The sequence below is a fragment of the Quercus robur genome, chromosome 1 (assembly GCF_932294415.1).
Source record: "Quercus robur chromosome 1, dhQueRobu3.1, whole genome shotgun sequence".
In the NCBI taxonomy this organism is placed as follows: Eukaryota; Viridiplantae; Streptophyta; class Magnoliopsida; order Fagales; family Fagaceae; genus Quercus; species Quercus robur.
In genome coordinates this window covers 10669194-10691976 of record NC_065534.1, presented here as the reverse complement: position 1 = coordinate 10691976, position 22783 = coordinate 10669194, and the positions used below count along the sequence as shown (strand labels likewise).

Below are 22783 nucleotides of genomic sequence, written 5' to 3'. Positions count from 1 at the left end.
TGTAAATAGAGTTAGTTAGTTTAGTCAAGCACGTGTCATAGTTTGTTATATTTGTTAATTTCTGTTCACACGTGCACTATTTTGTTAAGTTAGTTACAGAGTTGATCTCTTAGCTTGTATATATATAGGGATTTTATTCAATGAATGAGAGAAGCAAATCAGTTTTCACCAAATCAATTTTCTCACACATATGGTGAGTACAGTGAGGAAATTTGTGGGCAATAGGGGCACAGAATGCCGGTAAGAGTACACTGATAAATTCGATTGGGAAGCATATATGTAGGAGGAGGAGGGAAGATTACACATTTGACAGAGGCGCCAGTGCTAGGGACTACATTAGAGTGGAGGGGAAGCTGTTTGACACACCGAGGCTTTTGAATCCTCATCAGATCACCACGAGGTTAACGAGGGAAGAGCAAAAGTTTGTGCATATTAGCAAGGAGTTGAGGCCGAGGACTTATAAGATCAAGGGCTGTTTTTGCTTGAATGTTAGTCGTTTGATTTTGTATATACTTGATCTGTTTATTTAAAGGTTGTCTGGTTTTTTCATGTTGAGAGTCGTGACAAGAACATTATGCACTGCAATGCCTTTGGAATCAATCGGCTGTTATGAGAGCTGTTGGTTTTTAGATGTTTAAAGGTAGATTTTTGAGCAGGGAGAGGCATTTTAGTTAGGTAGCTTAGTTCAAACTTTATAAGTATGAAGTAAAAAAATGATGTTTTTACTATTGTTCAACTGAGGAGCTGAAGAGGTGAAATTAGATATGACCGAATGAATCAAGCACGAGAGTCAAAGATGTTGCTTAATTGAGTTGAGTTGTGTCTTTTTGCTTTAGTAGAATTCAAGGTTTTCAACCAGTATTAGACTGTTGTGCATTCATTAAGTATGGGTCAAGGTCTCATTTTTAGATCAATCTTTTGATATCTGTAGAGGTACAGCGTAGGTTGTTACCTAAAGTTGCAGTTTGGTGTTGCATTGCCTACTTACCAGTGACTTCTTCGCTTTTATTCTCAGACAGTAGTAAGGAATTTTTTTTTTTTAATATATATATATATATATATATATATATATATATATATATTTTAAGGCTTACCATAAATCATTTGGTCAGTTAAAGTTGATTCATGCCAATTCAACGTGAAAAGATTATGAGGTGGAAAGGTTGCTATAAAATCATATGTAGTTAGATTACCTGATCACCTCAATGTGAAGGATTTTCTTCTTTTCCCTTCTTAGCACAATCAAATGTTACGATATATGGTCGTGGATTTGCCTGACTGGTACTTTGACGGGGCTAGTTGTATTCTTAGCACTGAGTGTGCCTTATTGGGGTTTATTTGGTGAGAGTGAACCAGAATGATCTTCTCTGCAAGACTTAATGTAATTCTTAAATGTTCGAGTCTGTAAATACTTGGATTAGTAGAGTAAAAGAAAAATATTTTGCTCTTTGCAATGTATATTTTTTTGTGTTGGAAGGAGAGTGAATTTATATTTTGTATTTAACTTTCCTAATGATTGTCCTTTTCTGCATCTGCTTTTAGCTTGTTATTCTACCTCATTAGGGTTAAGAAATATACTTTGATTTCTCGTCATTATGTCACGTGAGAGCAGCATTTGATTTGTCTTGCACCCCAGGCAACAGCATGCCAATCAATTCTTTGCAAAAAAAAAAAAAAAAGTGTTTCTAGCTTTTAACTAGAGATGCTGATGCTCAATGTTATTTGATTAGTTTTGTAATAAATTTTTTTCCATCGAGTTTGAGCTCGGATGCACCTCCTCCCTTATAAGAACAGGATGATGACCGATGAATGAGTTTGATGCCAAAATTCACTGTTTCAAAGATAGTTTGTTATTTGATTGTTCTAGAAGTTTAAACTATCTGGTCCAGTCTTTTGTTAAAAATGAAAACACTGACCTCAACTCTTGATTAAGTTGGTTAATTCTATTTTCTTATACTGGCCTTGTTGTGTGGTGCCATTGGGAATGTATTCATACACAAGAAAAAGTTCATGGCCATCAAGCAAGGGGAAATTCACACTGGCCTGAACGATATATTTCTTTATTTTTACCATACACTCAAATCAATTATAAAACTAATATTAAAAAAAAAAAAAAGCAACAACAAAACAAATCATTATTTTTTTACTCTAGAAAAAGAAAAAAAAAAGGAAAATCTTGAATCTTATTACTTTTTCCCATTTGTTTCCCTAAAATTTAGTTTTAGTTATAACTAGTTGAAGTCCATTCAACGCGGTTTTGTTCATAAACTTATTAAATATATAATTTATTTGAGAAAAAAAATGCAAATCTCTACAGATAGCATGGGCCGCTATTATTTGTAATTTTTCTCATTGTTGTTTTGAATACACACACCAATAAAGTCTTTTGGAGTCGAATAGGAGATTTGTGATTCAAATTCTATTTATATCAAAAATTAATTTGTATCTTGATTTGGTGATAAAGAATAATAATTATTAATGGATGTCATAGGTTGAATTTTTGTTGTACCTATAAATTAAAAAAAAATAAAAGAGTTGCTTCTGCAAATGTACATCCCTTTAAAAAAAGGTGTTTTGATGGGTGACACTCAAAGTAGGATTTTTATTCAAAAAATAGAACACAGAATCATGCAAAGAATAAAATTTTTTAGGTATTTTGGTAAATGTGTCCCTCTCATCTACATAAAAATAATATGCCGCTATGAACAAGAACAACCAAACAAGTGGATGAAAAGAAAATAAAATTTCAACTACTGATATTAGGGAAAATACTTAAGTACTCCCGGTATATAGTGAAGTGATGCTCTCTTCTCAAATTCACAATAGATTTCATCATGAATTTAATGTGTCTACCATAAATGTGAGAGGAGGATGTATCATTCACTATGTTACGTGAATACCTAAAAATTACTTCGGGTGGTGTAGTGGACCTACTAGTCCAAAAATTGGTTACATCACTCGGTTACATCCTCAGGTAAAAGTGGCAGCCGCTTATTCCGTAACACTCGAACCTCATCACGATCGGGTGAAGCTGGTTGCAGTACATTAAGGATCCCAGCATCATCATATGCCATCTCTTAATCCTCATGCGCATCCTTACCACTTTGAATCTTCTTTAAAGCCTCCAATACCTCATCCATGGAAGGCCTTATTTCCTTGTCCTGTTGCAGACATTGAAAAGCTAACATTGGAACCAAAATGGTCATTGTTCGAACTCCATCATCTGACTCAAATCCAAGATGTGGGTCGATCAACTCATGGAATGCACACTTTTCAATCTTGTTTACAGCTAATTTAGCCAAATTGACTTCATGCTTTTGCCTAAATATATCAACGGCTGGCAGTGATGATATTAGCTCCATGAGGACAACCCCAAAGCTATAGACATCACTCTTACTAGTAAGCTGGTAGCATTGGCCATATTCCGGGTCAACGTAGCCTGGTGTTCCTTAAGGAGCTGTTGAGACATGGCTGAGATCGTTAGGGAACAGCCGGGAAAGCCCAAAATTAGCAACTTTGGCGCAGAAATTGTTATCAAGAAGGATGTTGTTAGTCTTTACGTCGCGATGTATGATGTCAGAAGCATGGAGGTAAGCCAATGCACTAGCAGTTTCTATAGCGATGCTCATATGAGTTGGCCATGTGAGTGAACCTGGTGTAGTAGCTAGATGGCCTTGAATATGATCAGCAACGGTGCCATTGGGAACGTATTCATACACAAGAAGAAGTTCATAGCAGTTGCGTGAAGTGCAGCCATAAAGGGAGACAAGATTTTTGTGGCGCAATCGTGTTAGGATTTCAACTTCATTGATGAACTGCTCTACTCGTCTATGGTTGTGCCTATATAAGCGCTTGACTGCAACTTCCCTCCCATCATGGAGTTTGCCTAGTTGAGAAAAATAGCATGTCAAAGTCTTTCTTTTTTATTTTCACATATTTTTCTTTAACCTTTTGTTAAGAAAGCTTATGTAAGGTTGAATTTAATCAACCATGTATTGGCTTTATATATGGTTCAATCCAAAAAGATTTTTGATCATTTTATATGTTTTTGGAAGTGATTTTTATCACTCTTTGTGTTCATGTTTAGTGTTTACTTTGTTTTTCATTGTTTAACCATGTTCTGTATTGAAAAACAGGTGTCAGAGTTTTTCGCGGCTCAGCTGGCGACTCGCCAGTCGCGAGTTCATCCAGAAGCTTTTGGCGACTCACTCGCGGCTTGCTCGCAACTCACTCGAGACTTGCGAAAATTTTCGTGACTGAAACTCGTGACTCGCGGCTTGCTCACGACTCGCAAAAATTTTCGCGACTGAACCTTGCGACTCGCCTAGTCGTGAAACGCCCAGAAACAGCTTTTTAACGGGCTTTTTGTGGGAAACTTGTTTTAAACCTCTCCCATCCTCTCTAAAACTCCTCTTTCAATATTTTTACATCAAAACCCAACCAATTTGAATGATTTTTCATTCCATTAACATTTCTAAGGTATTTATAAACTCTTTTCATTAATTTTGATCCTTCGAAGTTTTGGAGAGTTTTGTGCTCTTGGTTGGGATTTTTATCATAGGGGTTGAGAAAACTTATTTTTTGTCAAATTTCTTCATGGGATTAGTTTCTTTTGTTGATCTGCATTGGATGTTGGCCCCTTGTGGCAGTAAAAACATGTATTAAGGGTGGATTTCATGATGTTCATGCATTGTTTCACATTATTGTTCATAGTGTGCATGCTAGGTGTTTGATAAAATGCCTCTTAGACATTTTCTCGCTTGTTTGGACTCAGATGAGTACCAAACTTTGGGTTTTCTCATGTTCCCTCATTAGGAACATGTTTGGTTCATTGATTGTGTATTTAACACACCTTGCCCCACATGTGCATTTTTCATGCATTGGTCATGCATTGCACTCAGCAACCCCTTGCACACACCTTTGCTACCCTTGTCATGCATTGGTCTAGACCTTGCCTCTTCATCCTAGTATGTCATGTCTACCTTATGCTCTGTAGCATTTTACATTGTCTTAGGTTTGAGCTTCATTTTATCATTTATCTCGCACCCCTCATGCATCATTAGCATTGTTCGTTCCTTCATCTCTTGCCCTCGTTTCTTCTTGACCCTTTGTCTATTCCTGACAAAAAGGGGGAGAGTATACTCTAGAGTGTATACCAGAGTGTTTTGTCATTTCTATATGACTCTTATGCACATCCTTAGGGGGAGAAATTCTATTTCCCATGCACATTTGTAGGGGGAGAGATATTCCATAGGGGAGATGCATATACCAAGAGGAAGAAGACATTGACATAATAAGAAAATTTTGTTCTGTTTGTTTTCTTGTTGGCTTTATGGTGCTTTGTGTTATGCTTTGTGGTTCTCATCGCATCATATTTTTTGTTTTGGACATGTATATATCCCTATGTTATTATGCTCCATTGAATGCATGTTCGGATGATCATTTGCTTTGCTATGTGATCATTGTAGTCATTTCTATATAACTGTTTTGGTGTATGATCAAGTTGCTCACATGTTTCACATCATGTTTACTTGATCGCAATTTACTTGTTACATTATACTTGTCCTTTTATTATTTGCTTTACCTTGAGGGTCTAATGTGTTTTGTGCAAGTGTTTTAGGTTACAAGTATATATGTTCCAAGTGCATCACAGTCTCTCATCACTTTGAAGGGGAGAAACTTTAAGCACTTTTAGTTTATATTGTTTAAGCTTATATTCAGTATTTTGTGGCTTGTACCCATGTTGCTTTTGTAAGCTTTTAGGGTTATGTTTTATGCATAGTTTGTAGGCTTTATGGTTTGTACCATGCTTTATGCAGCCTTTTATACTTTGTTTAAATCAGTACTTCTATATAAATGTATTGCATTTTCTTTTAAGTACTATCACTCTTGTGCCCTTGTAGGATTGTTCCTAAATGCATATACTTAGTGTATTACGCATTGATTGAGTGTTAGGCATACAAGTAACTTGCTTTATTCTTGTTAACTTGTATGTTCAAGTGTTCATTCCAAGTGTGAATGAGCACTGTGATCATTACCTTGTAGTGATTGCTTGTTTGATCAAGCCATGGTTTGTTTCTTAACTCCATCTTTGCTTGATCACATCATGCCTGCTTCATATGCATTTCATGCTTTTCTGCATACAATGATCATAGTATATTGTTGTGTTTCAGGAGATTCATGTTCATATGATTTAAGAGCTTCATAGTTTCTAGATTTAGGTGTGAGTGAGTTTTTCCATTGTTCCCAAACTCACGTTTAAGTCTAAAGTCTGTCTTAGGGTGTTTTGTCACGGAATGGCTAAAGAGGGAGATTGTAAGGTTGAATTTAATCAACCATGTGTTGGCTTTATTCCGTGACATATTTGCTTGTAATACAGCACTTAGAAACCCTGTATTTAGGTGGGAATCATGTAAGGGTAGTGTGTGAGAGAGTGTGAAGAAATGCTCAAGATTGTGCAGTGAAGTAAGGACTTGCGGCTGGATCTCGCGGGTGACTCGCGGCTTCAAGCTGCCAGAAGCAGCACACGTGCAGAGCATGCAAGGGAGCTGAACAGTCATGCTAGCTGGAGCACTACAGGACAAAAATCTAGACTGGCCACTCAGTTAGCTCACGGCTTGAATTCGCAACTCAGTCAAGTCGTGAGGTCAAGTCACCAGTTAGCCCTGTTTTGGAAAAACTGACTCTTTGCATTCCATTCTCACACCAGTATAAATACCCCTCATTCCCACAAAATATGTGTGGCAATTCAGAAAGAAAAACCCTAAGAGAGTTTTCTTCAAAACACCCACCCAATTAGAGAGAGCTACTCATTCTTAGAGAGAAATCTTTGTAGTCTCTTCTCATTCCCTCTCTCATTGTCATACCTATTAAGAGGAGATTTCTATCCAAACACTACCCACACCCATTTAGAGTATTGAGTATTTTTGGAGCTTTGGGAAGCATTGGAAGATGCCAAGGATGACGGATGTTATGGATTATAGCGGAATCCGGTAAGCTAGAAAAGAAAAAGGTTCGGCGCAACCTCGTTGGAGCAAGAAGCTTGGAGGGCTTAGGTACATCGGGTAGATTAGGCTTGGAGGGTCTATTGCTGTTCATGTATCCCAACTACATTTTCTAGTGGATTATTGACCGCTTGGAGGGTGGCGGAGAGATTTTAGGCCGAGGGCTTCGGTTTCCTCTTCGATAACACATCGTGTGTTGTCCTTGTGTTTGCATCTCTCTTCCCTTTATCTTTGCCTTTTATTTTCTGCTGTGGATGTGATTTTAATTGGCTTAGATTGTTTACCAATTCTATATTAAGCTTTGTTCATGTTCCGCACAGTAATTGTTTGATATAAATCTTGAATTGGTAATTTGTAATTTGGGGGTCTAAACGTTCAAGGGTGTTTATACACATATTTGAACTTTCAGCTTATACTGTAGTTTAAGTGATCTAGAAATTGATTCAATGAGTTGATCACATTACCATGATAAACAGTTCCGAATCCTCCATTCCCAAGTTCTTTCTCAACATGAAAATTATTGGTAGCTTTTTCAAGTTCATTGTAGGAGAAAACAGGGACTCTAAAGTAGACACTCCACCCCTCCACTTCTGATCTTGAGGATGGGTCAGAATATGTATTCCTTGCAAGCAATTTTGAAGGAGGATATGTTTTCTTGTAAAGGTGCCAGAATATAACGAACAAGGTAATCATGAAGAAGACTGTGCATCCAACAGCTAAAGCAGAGAAAGGAATTGCAGTTAAGTTCTGACTGAAAGACAGCAATGGAGGAATTCAAGAGATATAAAATTTTTCTAATGAGAGTCACAAAGGAACTTATGGGAAGAAATTTAAATATTGACAACATCTTTTGTGAGTCATGTGACGTTATCCTTCCTAACCATCATTGTATTTAAGGCACAAGGCCATCTTCTAGGATTATAGTAGTGCAGAAAATGGACCCAGTAACAAAACTTATATCAGAAATAGGAGAAATTATTTTCACATGAAATGATACAATCAATTTCAACAAGAAATATGATTGAGGATGCATCTTACCTAATGGTACTACCACTTTGTTGTTGTTTTTATTCTCTGCAACAGCAGATAAATACAAAAATGTTGTTAGTTTCAACAATGAAGAAAGAAGTGTCACAGCTAATTAAATTGGCATCCTTTGAGATCTTAACAGTGTTAAGCAAAGCACTTTCAAAACCAGCTCAGTCATACCCGATCATAGGTTTCACTGAAACTAAGTTATTTCTCTCTCATAACCTAAATTTGAAACCGCTCCAAATCAACTAAAGCTATTGCTGCAGAGAAGATTATGGCATGGAACAGAAATAGTATCAACACATGTATTAGGATCAACTTCAGCAAAAAAATAAAATACAATAAAGGAGTTTATATCCATATTCATGAATGTACATGTGTGTGTGCATCAAAACATTTTTGCTTTATTCCAATGTCTATACCTTTTCCTTCTATACCATGACAACGGCTACAATCATCAGATCCATGCAGTTCAAGGTCGAACTCAGCAATTAAATTCAGTTCATCTTTATGGGAAGTCTCATTTACTGGCAGTGGCAGCTGAATAGTTGAACATTCAGAAGATAAATTTTGAGAATCCTCGTTTGAAGGACTATAGTAGATATTGTAGTATCTGCAGGTCCTTTTTTTAAAATTTCTAGGGGAAGTAATATGATGAGCGTGATTGCATTTGAATAGGGTCCGATTGGGTGTGGTGAGTTTAAAAGAGATAAATGGAGAGTTGGGAAAAGCAAAATTGTCGAAGTAATTGCATGTATTGGATTTCATGTAATCCGAAAGCAAATGGTCCTTGACACGGATGTGTTGTGTGGTGTTAGTGTAAGAGATGTTTAAAACTTCATATTGTCTTTCACCCCATCCCCACGGGCTGCTTATTGGCAAGTGGATCATCGGAGGTGTTTTGTCACACTCTACTTGCATTAAAGTGCTGCAAAGTAAGAATGGGTGTGGGATTTCGGTGAATGGGAAGCTAATGTTACCTAATTTTCCACATTGAAAGTGCCGACAATAATCGTTTTCTCGCTTTCCTTCTTCTTCAGCTCAGTGAAGCAGCACGAGGTGGGAGAGAACAAAAAAAACAAACAGAAAGACAGAAGCCATTCCGAAATTCCCGATTCACAGGGAAAAAAAGAAGAATCTATTATTCTAAACTAAAACAACGTATTTGTATGACTTATTTTCTCGTTTATTCACTATATAACATGTAGTTTCTCTGATTAACACGCCAGTTGACTTGGAAGTTGGATACGGAAGTCTTTTGAAACCAGACTGAATTTAGAGCAAGGTGGGGTAGCCATATGAAGCATGAAGCATGGTCTGTGCCTACTGGGGAGTTTCCTACTCATCTTCCCCCATTGACTTGCGACATAAAGAGATTTGACTCCTTGAAAACCTCTAATAAACGCTCAAAAAATTGGTAAAGGAAATCTTTGCGGCCGGTTTGAACCGTCAACTACTCCATGAAGTACGTGTTACAGTGTTGGCTCTCTAATTCTCGTGTATATTTTTTATTTTTTATGAATGAAAAGGCTCTCACGATTACTACTTGAACTCACAGAACCCATGGCGTGGGTTCTTCTAGGTGCGTTAGGGTTATTCATGTGCACAATTTATTTGTTTAGACAACTCCTATACCTGCAAGTGTAACCTCATCCAGAACTCTTACTAACTCACCACACTGGCAATTCTCTTGTATAATAAATTTCAAAGTAAAAAAAAAAAAAAAAAAAAAAAAAATAGCGTTACGCGTCCGTCTCATAATTAAACAAAATGGTTTGCTTTATGGTCTACTACAATGGTCAATGAGACAAGCTTTTGCAAAGTAGAAAAATAGGTGGAAACCCGTTTAAAAGAAGTCAAAAAAAATTTGGCATCTTCGAAAAAATCATAACGTGGTGGGCACTGATCACTTGTGAAGTAGGAGACGGGGTAAACGGAACCTTTTGACAATGGAATGAAATTTATGGTGAAATAGGTGAATACTTCAATTTCAGAATTGTTTTCAAATTTTCCGTTGGCTCTTGTCTCTTTGGATATTTTAGTTTTTCCGAATAAGATGCATACGTGCTTTTAAACAAAACAGAGAAATGGGTTTATCATTGTTTTGGCGTATGGTTATATTTTAAGTTCATGGGCTCTCTCTGTTCTGCGAGAGTGAAGATAATATGACGAAACTAACATCATCCACATCTCATTTCTTGATTAAATATTTAAACGTGTGGAAAAGAAGATATCAAGTCAAATGTGACTTTACCAATTAGTATCCAAACTCTTCCCTCTTTTATTTCTCCATGATGACTTTGACTGATAGGCCACTATTTCGATGGGACTGCTGGGACTAGGGAATCGATTGCATTTTCTTTTGTAATTTCCTTAGATTGGTTTTATTTCTGTTCTTCTGCAATTTCAAATCATGAGTTGGGCTTTTAATTTCAAATGTTGATTGAGCAGAAAAAAGAAGCAAAAGCATGTTGCATATTCCAAATAAAAATGATTAAAGGCATGAGTTGGGCTTTAAGTTCAAATGTAATTCATCTCTTTTTCTTTTCTCACAATTTCCCATCAACTAGTCAAATCTCCACCGTCATTTAAGATTGCTGCTCTCCGTGGGTTTTGTAAAAACTTGTGCTCTCACTCTCTAAATAGAAATTGAACCTTCTTCTTCTTCAAAAAAAAAAAAAAAAAAAGAAAAAAAAGAAATTGAACCTTTATTGAATGAAGCGTAAAAGAATACAAGTGTTCATACATACAAGCTCTGCTCCTATATATATAGAAACTGAAGCAAGCTAAGAACTGTAAAATAACTAACTTCCTAAAAAGGGGGAAAATCTGTTACAACTAAATTCCAGCTCATTCACACGTGTCTAATCAGCTTCCTAATACCCTTTCACACGTGGCATCATCCCTGCATTGAGTGTAGAACTTGATCATAGTGAGGCATTTATTCAATCAGAGCCATCAACTCTTCCTTTGCCAGATCAGAGTCCTCAGCAACTGTTTGATCAATGCCTTTGTCATCTTGAAGCTGTGAGTTGCTTTGATTAGCAAAATGGACGTCACCTTGATGCAGAGGAGCACTCTGCATTGCCATTTTAACAGGTTTTGACCGAAACTGATCGCCATTCTCCTGAATTGAAACCGACTCGACTAGTGGTTTTCGACGGTCGGCGATGATCAGCTGCTTTGACACTCGAAGTTGTAGAGTAAGTTTTGGGTTGGGCACAAACTCGGCCCATGAACAGCCCTAAATACAAATGATGGGCCATAGCATGATTTGTTTTGTTTTCCTTTCCTAAGTACACTATGTAACCTCTATGAAACCTATGGTGGCATAAACCTCTTTATTTTTCCAAAAGAAAAGAAAACAAAAAACACTTTGTACAATTTTGGGGTTGCAGAAAAGCAATTTATAAAGATGACATGAGCTTACTCCCCACTTCCTCCCATTTATTAATCCACTAATTACTTATCGTTTGAGGTCAAGAGACTCAAGGCTACATCCTAGTGAAAGGATCAACCGCAGAAAATGGGACCCTTGGCCTAATGACCACATCTAATTTAACCCAGTAAGTTCATATGATTAAATATTAATTTTTAATACAAGGGTTTAACAACTTATCATGCGCCCAGTAGAGCTTCCAAATGTGTGTAATACAAATGTGTAAGAGTGACTTTTCAGGGAATGCCCCCCATCCATACTTCACTGCTTCAGCATTCAATAAACCTGAATCATCAATTTATCATAATTAAATCTTGCAAGAAGAAACAAGGTGGTAAAATTATGACAACAAACAAAACTCTGTTACAAACTTACAACAGCTTTGACACTCATACACATTGTTAAGAGCTTCTCAGTGATCATCTCAAAACACAAGCAACTGTAAGCTAGTTGTAATTTCCATGGCCTAGGGCAGTATTAGACTTTTGGGTGGAATATGACTTGGGCAGTATTAAATTTAAGTTGGATCATATGCTTTTAAGAAAGAAGAGAAACCCTTTTGTCTAAAGAAGAATCCTGTCCATAGCATCTTGTGTTTTCTTTTGGCTCTGAGCCCAGCAGAACAACAATATTCTCATTAAGACTTAGATATTCCACCCAATGTTGTTCGAAAATAAAAGGAGGACAGACACAAATCCCCCTGCACACTTCTTGTCAATTAGTGTCAATCCTTCCATCTGTGGCTTGACAATGTTGCTAGCTTTTTGCTTCCTCTCACAAGCTAGGTTCATACTTGTCACTATGTCTTCCTCATCCATACCGGTTAACACAATCTTTGTGTTAATTTCGTACATTGTTTTTCTTCTAATGATACTGCCTGACTCAACAAGAATTTGAGTCTGCACCAATTGTCAATATTGGTGATTCAGCTGGTACGATTACTTTTGGATTACTCTGTTTCTTCTTCTTTTCATTTTGACGCTGCTTACTTGAAGCTTGATCAGCCTTGGAGACGATTTCTGAGACTGTAAACCCTGCAACTTCAAAAGTATATGATCTATAAGGTATTAAAGAATTGTGAAGCACAACATCAACTCTTTTATAGGTCCAAACACCTAAGACTACCTTTCCTTTAAGTCCTACAGCAAACCAAGCCATACCTGAAGCAGCAACATCCACTGAACTTGAGTCCCAGCTATATTGCTTCCATATCAAATATAACAATATAAAAATAGGACCTTTTATTTCAATTAATTCTTTTAATACAGAAAAAAAAACTATATTTACAACATTGTAGATATCAGGATCTGCTGGATTTCGATTTTGATCACACAGTTGGGAGGCGGCTGGCTTTGACGGGAGGGATGCGGTCGGTGGTGTTGATGGTGGTGGATGCTATAGATTTCGATGGCTTGTTTCCGAGGAAGGTGGCGAGGCTGGCTTTGGAGATGACAGAGGAGAATTCGGGGGCGTGGCAGCAAGGGAAGTCGGGGAATTTGCCAAGGATGGCGATGGTGGTGACCAAGATTGATATGTTGCCAACTGAGTTGTCGCCGACGAGGTTGGAGCATTGGGTGAAGCAGAGAGCTAGGGAGGGTGGCGTGGTGAGTAAGATGACGAGTGTGCATATGGTGAGTGCAGTGAGGGATTGGGGGCTCAAGAATTTGGTGGAGGATATGGTGAAATTGGCCGGCTTGAGAGGGAATGTGTGGGCAATAGGGGCACAGAATGCCGGTAAGAGTACACTGATAAATTCAATTGGGGAGCATGTAGGAGGAGGAGGGAAGATTACACATTTGACAGAGGCGCCAGTGCCAGGGACTACATTAGAGTGGAGGGGATTTTTCCGGGGCAGGGGAAGCTGTTTGACACACCGGGGCTTTTGCATCCTCATCAGATCACCACAAGGTTGACGAGGGAAGAGCAAAAGCTTGTGCATATTAGCAAGGAGCTGAGACCACGGACTTATAGGATCAAGGTTTGTTTTTGCTTGAATGTTAGCCTTTTGATTTTGTATATACTTTCTTTGTTTATTTAAAGGTTGTCTGATTTTTTCATGTTGAGAGTCATGAATAGAAGAACATTATGCACTGCAATGCCTTTAGAATCAATCGGCTGTTATGAGAGCTGTTGGTTTTTAGATGTTTAAAGGTTCTAGATTTTTGAGCAGGGAGAGGGATTTTAGTTAGGTAGCTTAGTTCAAACTTTATATAAGTATGAAGTAAACAATGATGTTTTTACTATTGTTCAACTGAGGAGCTGAAGAGGTGAAATTAGATATGACCGAATGATGCAAGCACGAGAGTCAAAGATGTTGCTTAATTGAGTTGAGTTATGTCTTTTTGCTTTTGTAGAATTTAAGGTTTTCAATCAGTATTAGACTGTTGTGCATTCGTTAAATATGGGTCAAGGTCTCATTTTTACATCAATCTTTTGATATCTGTAGAGGAACAGCATAGGTTGTTACGTAAAGTTGTAGTTTGGTGTTGCATTGCCTACTTACCGGTGACTTCTTCGCTTTTATTCTCAGACAGCAGTAAGGAACTTTATTTATTTATTTTTTAAGGCTTACCATAAATCATTTGGTCAGTTAAAGTTGATTCATGCCAATTCAATGTGAAAAGATTATGAGGTGGAAAGGTTGCTGTAAAATCATATGTAGTTAGATTACCTGATCACCTCAACGTAACAGATTTTCTTCTTTTTCCTTCTTAGCACAATCAAATGTTACGATATACGGTCATGGATTTGCCTGACTGGTACTTTGATGGGGCTGGTTGTATTCTTAGCACTGAGTGTGCCTTATTGGGGTTTTTTTGGTGAGAGTGAACCAGAATGATCTTCTCTGCAAGACTTAATGTAATTCTTAAATGTTTGAGTCTGTTAATACTTAGATTAGTAGAGTTAAAAAAATATTTTGCCCTTTGCAATATATATTTTTTGTGTTGGAAGTAGAGTGAATTTATATTATGTATTTAACTTTCCTGATGATTGTCCTTTTCTGCATCTGCTTTTAGCTTGCTATTTTACCTCATTAGGGTTAAGAAATATACTTTGATTTCTCTTGTCATTATGTCACGTGAGAGCAGCATTTGATTTGTCTTGCACCCCAGGCAACAGCATGCCAATCAATTCTTTACACACACAAAAAAAAAAAAAAAAAGAAAAAAAAAGAAAAAAGAAGTTTCTAGCTTTTAAACAGAGATGCTGATGCTCAATGTTATTTGATTAGTTTTGTAATAATTTTTTTTTTTCCATCGAGTTTGAGCTCGAATGCGCCTCCTCCCTTATAAGAACAGGATGATGACTGATGAATGAGTTAGGTGCCAAAATTCACTGTTTCAAAGATAGTTTGTTGTTTGATGGTTCTAGAAGTTTAAACTATCTGGTCCAGTCTTCTTGTTAAAAATGAAAACGCTAACCTCAACTATTGAATAAGTTGGTTAATTCTATTTTCTTATATTGGCCTTGTTGTACGGTGCCATTGGGAATGTATTCATACACAAGAAGTTCATGGCCATCAAGCAAGGGGAAATTCACACTGGCCTGAACAATATATTTCTTTATTTTTACCATACACCCAAATCAATTATAAAAATTATATTAAAAAAAAAGCAACAATAAAACAAATCATTATTTTTTTACTCTAAAAAAAAAAGAAAAAAGAGAGGAAAATCTTGAATTTAATTACTTTTTCCCATTTGTTTCCCTAAAATTTAGTTTTAGTTATAACTAGTTGAAGTCCATGCAACACAGTTTTGTTCATAAACTTATTAAATATATAATTTATTTGAGAAACAAAATGCAAATCTCTACAGATAGCATGGGCGGCTACTATTTGTAATTTTTCTCATTGTTTTTTTGGATACACACTAATAAAGTTTCTTGAAGTCGAATAGGAGATTTGTGGTTCAAATTCTACTTATATTAAAAACTAATTATTGTCTTGACTTGATAATACAAAACAATAATTATTAATGGACATCATAGGTTGGATCTTTATTGTACCTATAAATTAAAAAAATAAAAGAGTTGCTTCAACAAATGTACATCCCCTGAAAAAAAGAAGGTGCTTGATGGGTGACACTTAAAGTAGGATTTTTATTCGAAAAATAGAACACAAAATCACATAAAGAAAATTTTTTTTTAGGTATTTTGGTAAATGTGCATCCCTCACATCTACATACCAATTATATGCCATTATGAACAAGAACAACCAAACAAGTGGATGAAAAGAAAATGAAATTTCAACTATTTACATTAGGGAAAATACTTAGGTACTCCGAAATATATAGTGAAATGGTACTCTCTCCTCTCACATTCAGGATGGATTCTATCATAAATTTAATGAATTTACTATAAATGTGAGAGGAGGGTGTACCATTTATTGTGCTATGAAAGTACCTAAAAAGTACTCCTGACATTAGGTGTAGTAGACCTACTAGTCCAAAAATCGGTTACATCCTCAGGTAAAAGTGGCAGCCGCTTATTCCTTAACACATGAACCTCATCATGATCGGGTGAAGCTGGTTGCTGTACATTAAGGATCCCAACATCATCATATGCCATCTCTTGATCCTCATGCGCATCCTTACCACTTTGAATCTTCTTTAAAGCCTCCAATACCTCATCCATGGAAGGCCTCATTTCCTTGTCCTGTTGTAGACATTGAAAAGCTAACTTTGCCACCAAAATGGTCATTGTTCTGACTCCCTCATCTGACTCAAATCCAAGATTTCGGTCGATCAACTCATGGAATGCACACTTTTCAATCTTGTTTACAGCAAATTTAGCCAAATTAATTTCATGCCTATGCCTAAATACATCAACGGGTGGCAGTGATGATATGAGCTCCACGAGGACAACCCCAAAGCTGTAGACATCACTCTTACTAGTAAGCTGGTAGCATTGGCGATATTCCGGGTCAACGTAACCTGGTGTGCCTTGAGGAGCTGTTGAGACATGGCTAACATCATTAGGGAACAGCCGGGAAAGCCCAAAATCAGCAACTTTGACGCAGAAATTGTCATCAAGAAGGATGTTGTTAGTCTTTACATCGCGATGTATGATGTCAGAAGCATGGAGGTAAGCCAATGCACTAGCAGTTTCAATAGCAATGCTCATACGAGTTGGCCATGTGAGTGAACCTGGTGTAGCTTGATGGCCATGAATATGATCAGCAACGGTGCCATTGGGAATGTATTCATACACAAGAAGAAGTTCACGGCTGTGGCGTGAAGTGCAGCCATAAAGGGAGACAAGATTCTTGTGGCGCAATCGTGTTAGTATTTCAACTTCATTGATGAACTGCTCTACTCGTCTATAGTTGGGCCTATATAAGCGCTTGACTGCAACTTCCCTCCCATCATGGAGTTTGCCTAGTTGAGAAAAATAGCATGTCAAAGTCTTTCTTTTTTATTTTCACATATTTTTCTTTACCCTTTTGTTAAGAAAGTTTATACCGTAGTTTTAAGTAATCTAGAAATTGATTCAATTAGTTGATCACCTTACCATGATAAACGGTTCCGAATCCTCCATTCCCAAGTTCTTTTTCAACATGAAAATTATTGGTGGCTTTTTCAAGTTCATTGTAGGAGAAAACAGGGACTCCATAGTAGACACTCCACCCCTCCACTTCTGATCTTGAGGATGGATCAGAATATGTATTCCTTGCTAGCAAGTTTGAAGAAGGATATTTTTTCTTGTAAAGGTGCCAGATAATAAAGAACAAGGTACTCATGAAGGAGACTGCGCATCCAATAGCTAAAGCAGAGAAAGGAAGGAGTTAAGTTCTGACTGAAAGGCAGCAATAATGGAGGAATTCGTGAGATATAAAATTTTTCTTATGAATGTCACAAAGGAATTTATGAGAAGAAATTTAAATATTGACAGCGTTCTTATTAACCATCATTTTATTCAAGGCACAAGGCCATCTTCTAGGATTATAGTAGTGGAGAAAATGGAACCAGTAACAAAACTTATAGCAAAAATAGGAGAAATTATTTTCACTTGAAATGATACAATCAATTTCAACAAGAAATATGATTGAAGATGCATCTTACCTAATGGTATCACCACTTTGTTGTTGTTTTTATTCTCTGCAATATCAAATAAATACAAAAATGTTGTTAGATTCAACAATGAAGAAAGAAGTGACACAGCTAATTAAATTGGCATCCTTTGAGATCTTAACAGTGTTGTGCAAAGCACTTTCAAAACCAGCTCAGACATACCCAATCATAGGTTTCACTGAAACTAAGTTAATTATATCTCTCTCTCATAACCTAAATTTGAAACTACTCCAAATCAGCTAACTTAAGCTATTGCTGCAGAGTGGATTATGGCATGGAACAGAAATAGTAGCAACACATGTATTTATTAGGATCAACTTCAGCATAGAAAAAAAATAACGGAGTTTATATCCATATTCATGAATGTACATGTGTGTGCATCAAAACATTTTTGTGTTATTCCAATGTCTATACCTTCTCCTTCTTTACCATTACAACTGCTACAATAATCAGATTAAAGGATATATGTTTTGATGGACGGAAGATAGGGAGCGTTGGAGGAAAATCATGAACTATGAAAAATTAGCTATTGTACCGATGGATTTCATACACATAAGTACATGGTACTGAATTATAAAAAAATGGTGCAATTGGAGCCATTACCAAAACTGACAACAAAACCTTATGTCATTGCATGAATAATACTCTAAAAGATTTGATAATTAGACACACCGTGAGAAGGGGTTAAAATAATAATAATTAATGCAACATATTGACAGAGCGAAATTGGTAATCTTTGAAATATCAACAGGATTTAACAAAGAGCAATGAACTTTGGTGTACATTTATCTGATACAGAATTTATAACAAGAAAGTTCAATCTATTTCTGTTTTCCTAAAAGAAGGCGCAAATCTGAATCTACTAAATCTTGTGCTGCAGAAGAGTGGTATGTGGATTGTGGCATAGAATAGAATAGCAGCAAGCCATATACATGTGTTAAGAAAAACTAATACATAGAAACAAACGAAATTTATAAGAATTTTTACTAATTTGAAAATTCCCATGTCAGTCGTTCCAAATTGGCACAATGAAAAATTCCCTACTATAACAATTGGAACATTCATCAATCAGGGTGAAAGATGATTTTAAAAGTTCTCTTTTTATAACTATGCAAGATGCACAAACTACTTTCTGGGTGTGAGCCATTTCAGAATAGGAAGCCTACCTGTAACAAAGTTATTTGCATTTCTCATAAACTAATTCTGAAACAAATATAAATTGGCTAAAACTTTTGCTGTAGAGGAGTGGATCATGGCATGGAATAGAAATAGCTGCACTTGTAATAGGGTTTAATATAACATAAGAATGTAAAGAAACTTATATGCAAAGAAATCTATAAGCATTTTCAATGTGTGTAGGACCAAAATTTTTTGTGTTATTCCTATATCTATACCTTTCTCTGTAATGGTACAATGAAATTTTCCCTTGTTGTCAAGCTCACATAGACCTCCTCTACTATAACAAGTTAACAACTGCTACAAACATCAGATACATGGACATCAAGGTCGAACTCAGCAGTTATATTCAGCCCTCGTAATGGGAGCAGAATAGTTGAACATTCAGAAGGAATACTCTCATAAGCCTCGTTTATATGACTATAGTAGATATTATAGTCTCCGCAGTTTTTTCTAAAAATTGGGACGCCACTATCAAGAGTGCGATTACATTGAAATAGGGTCAGATTGGGTATGATGAGGTTAAAAGAGATTTAAGAGTCCCTGATACGTGTGTTTGTTGTGGTGGAATCGTAATAGATGTATATAACTTCATATGGTATTTCACTCCCCTGCCCCAGTGGCAGTAGTATCTACGGAGATGTTCCATCACAATTTACTGGCAGTAAACCTCACGATGGCGGTGAGTTATTGGTGAATGGAAAGCTGATGGGACCGGATTTTTCACACCGAAAGAGAGAACAATAATTAGGGTATGCTCTCTCTTCTTATTCAGATGAGTGAAACAGTACGAGGTGTGAGAGAAGAAAGAAAACAAACAGAGAGACAGAAGCCATCCCAAAATTCCCGATTCACTAGCAAAAAAACAAATATCACAATTCACAGACAAGAGTGTATAGTACTCTAAACTTCTTTCTATTTCTATTCCATGCTATAGAGTAATATAGTACAAAACTTATAGCAGTAATAGGAGAAATTGTTTTTGCATGAAATGGTACAATTAGAGTTTTAAAGCTTTGATAATTTTCCATGCCAAGTGAGGGAAAAAGAACAGACTTGCAACTTTTTTTTTTTTGAGAAAGTGCAATTGGCAACTTAGATGTGTCGAAAAACATAACATATCACTTAAAGATGAAATAATTTGATCCTGCTAAGCTGTCCAAGCAGGCACGTGTCTATATCAATTTCAACAAGAAATATGATTGAAGATGCATCTTACCTAATAGTATCACCACTTTGTTGTTGTTTTTATTCTCTGCAACAGCAAATAAATAGAAAAATGTTGTTAGATTCAACAATGAAGAAAGAAGTGACACAGCTAATTAAATTGGCATCCTTTGAGATCTTAACAGTGTTGTGCAAAGCACTTTCAAAACCAGCTCAGACATAACCCAATCATAGGTTTCACTGAAACTAAGTTAATTATTTCTATCTCTCTCATAACCTAAATTGGAAACTACTCCAAATCAGCTAAATTAAGCTATTGCTGCAGAGTGAATTATGGCATGGAACAGAAATAGTAGCAACACATGTATTTATTAGGATCAACTTCAGCATAGAAAAAAAAATAAAGGAGTTTATATCCATATTCATGAATGTACATGTGTGTGCATCAAAACATTTTTGTGTTATTCCAATGTCTATACCTTCTCCTTCTTTACCATTACAACTGCTACAATAATCAGATCCTCGCAATTCAAGGTCGAACTCAGCAATTAAATTCAGTTCATCTTCATGTGAAGTCTCGTCTACTGGCAGCAGAATAGGTAAACATCCAGGAGGAGAACTCTGAGAAGCCTCGTTTGAAGGACTATAGTAGAAATTATAGTGATCTCTGCAGGTCATTTTTTTTAAATTTCTATCGGAAGTACTCTGAAGAGGGCGATAGCATTTGAATAGGGACCAATGAGGTGTGGTGAGTTTAAAAGAGATAAATGGAGAGTGGGGAATAGTAAAATTGTCTAAGCTCTCGCATTTATTGGTTTTCAAGTATTCCAAAAGCGAATGGTCTTTGACACGGATGTGTTGCGCGGTGTTAGTGTGATTGATGTTTATAACTTCATATCTTCTTGTTATCCTCCAGTCGCCCAGTGGGAAGTTGATCATCGGATGTGTTTCGTCGCACTCTACTTGCATTCCGCAAAATGGGAATGGGTGTGGGAATTCGGTGAATGGGAAGCTAATGTTACCTAATTTTCCACATTGAAAGGGCAGACAATATGGGTTTTCTGGCTTTCCTCCTTCTTCAGCTGAGTGAAGCAGCACGAGGTGTGAGAGAACAAAAATTAAAACAAACAGAGAGACAGAAGCCATTCCAAAATTCTCGATTCACAGGAAAAAAAACAAGAATCTATTATTCCAAAACTAAAACAACGTATTTGTATGACTTATTTTCTCGTTTCTTCACTATATAGCATGTAGTTTCTCTGATTAACTCGCCAGTTGACTTGGAAGTTGGATACGGAAGACTTGTGAAACCAGACTGAATTTAGAGCAAGGTGGGGTAGCCATGTGAAGCACGGTCTGTGCCTACTGGGGAGTTTCCTACTCATCTTCCCCATTGACCCACAACATAAAGATTTTGACTCCTTGAAAACCTCTAATATACGCTCAAAAAATTGGGGAAGGAAATCTTTGCGGCTGGTTTGAACCGTCAACTACTCCATGAATTACGTTTTGCAGTGTTGGCTCTCTAATTCTCCTCTATAATTTTTAATCTTTTATGAACGAAAAAGGGCCTTATTGACCCGGCTCATTTAAAATCCGCAAAACTTATGAGGTGGGGCATCTTGAATATGTTAGAGCTATCCACGTCATAATATTTTTGTAAAACACACCACTTAAATTCGGTAACTTTCAAACTCATATGTGTGATCCAATCCGAGACTCCTACCAATAACGCATCACAGCCAGACAATTCTTGTGTATAATAAATTTCAAAGGATAAAAAAAGAAAAAGAAAAAGAAAAAGGTGGCATTACGCGTCTGTCTCATAATTAATCAAAAGGTTTGCTTTATGGTCTACTGCAATGAGACACTCTTTGGTAAAGATTAAATGAGTCTTGAGAAAAATAGGTGGAAACCCGTTTAAAAGTGGTCAAAAAAATTTTGGCATCTGCGAAAAAATCATAACGTGGCGGGCACTACTGGGACATAGACATGTCATCATCTGGGCCATGGTCATTTGTGAAGTAGGAGACGGGGTAAACGGAAGGTTTTGACAATGGAACGCAATTTATGGTGGAATAGGCGAATACTTCTATTTCAGAATCGTTTCAAATTTTCCGCAGACTCTTCTCCGTGGAAATTTTAAACAAAACAGAGAAATGGGTGTATCTTCCTTTTGGCGTACGTATTGTTATATTTCTAGTTCATGGGCTATCTCTGTTCAGCGAGAGTGAAGATAATATGACGAAACATCATCCACATCTCATTTCTTAATTGGATATATATATATATATATATATATATATATATATATATATATATATATTTTGATACAAGATAGAATTCTACTCTAACCTAATCTAAGTGTATATGTGTGTGAAACTAGGGACGGCTTGATGTATTTAGGGGCCTAAGACGAAAATTGATTATTTTGTTTTAGATGCAAAATTACTACTAATTAACATGAACTACATTGAATTTTTCTTTTTTTTAGAAATTTTATAGACAGAAAAAACTTGACAAAATTTTTCGTACTTATTGATATGGCAGATTGTAGTGGTAATTAAAAGAGTGGGGTTAGTAATAGATTTAGATGAAAACTAGTAAAAGTTTGCTAACTCACCTCTTATTATTATTCTTATTTTTTTTTTAGAAGTGCAACATTCACAATATTTTTTTTGCAACAAATCCTAGGTTTTAAATTGTTTTTTGTTTTCTATTTGAAAATATCAGTATAATTATTTTTTTGCCATTAATAACAAGTTGTAACAACCTACTACTTAGCATTAGTTGTAAAAGTGTTATGAAAAATATTGTAAACATTGCATTTTTCTCTCTTTTTTATTTGTTTCTCATATAGGAAAAAAATATTATTTTATTTATTGATTATAAAT

The 22783-nt window shown here is 36.3% G+C and overlaps 1 protein-coding gene across 12 annotated transcripts in view; it reads right to left on the bottom strand.

Annotated features, from left to right (window-relative positions):
* LOC126720279 (LEAF RUST 10 DISEASE-RESISTANCE LOCUS RECEPTOR-LIKE PROTEIN KINASE-like 1.1) overlaps nucleotides 1-22783 on the bottom strand; it is an 87886-nt gene that overhangs the window by 28596 nt on the left and 36507 nt on the right. For 3 of the 12 annotated variants that reach the window (XM_050422620.1, XM_050422627.1, XM_050422611.1), the window contains exons 4-6: nucleotides 17538-17573; nucleotides 16987-17238; nucleotides 16410-16853 (exon numbers count right to left, since the gene is read on the bottom strand). In XM_050422620.1, the coding sequence (XP_050278577.1) occupies nucleotides 16410-16853; nucleotides 16987-17238; nucleotides 17538-17573 (732 nt within the window). Of the gene's footprint in view, nucleotides 1-2918; nucleotides 3012-15620; nucleotides 16854-16986; nucleotides 17239-17537; nucleotides 17574-19941; nucleotides 19978-20368; nucleotides 21298-22783 lie in introns of those variants that run through there. The other 9 variants (XM_050422645.1, XM_050422658.1, XM_050422651.1 and 6 more) reach the window with 9 other exon arrangements.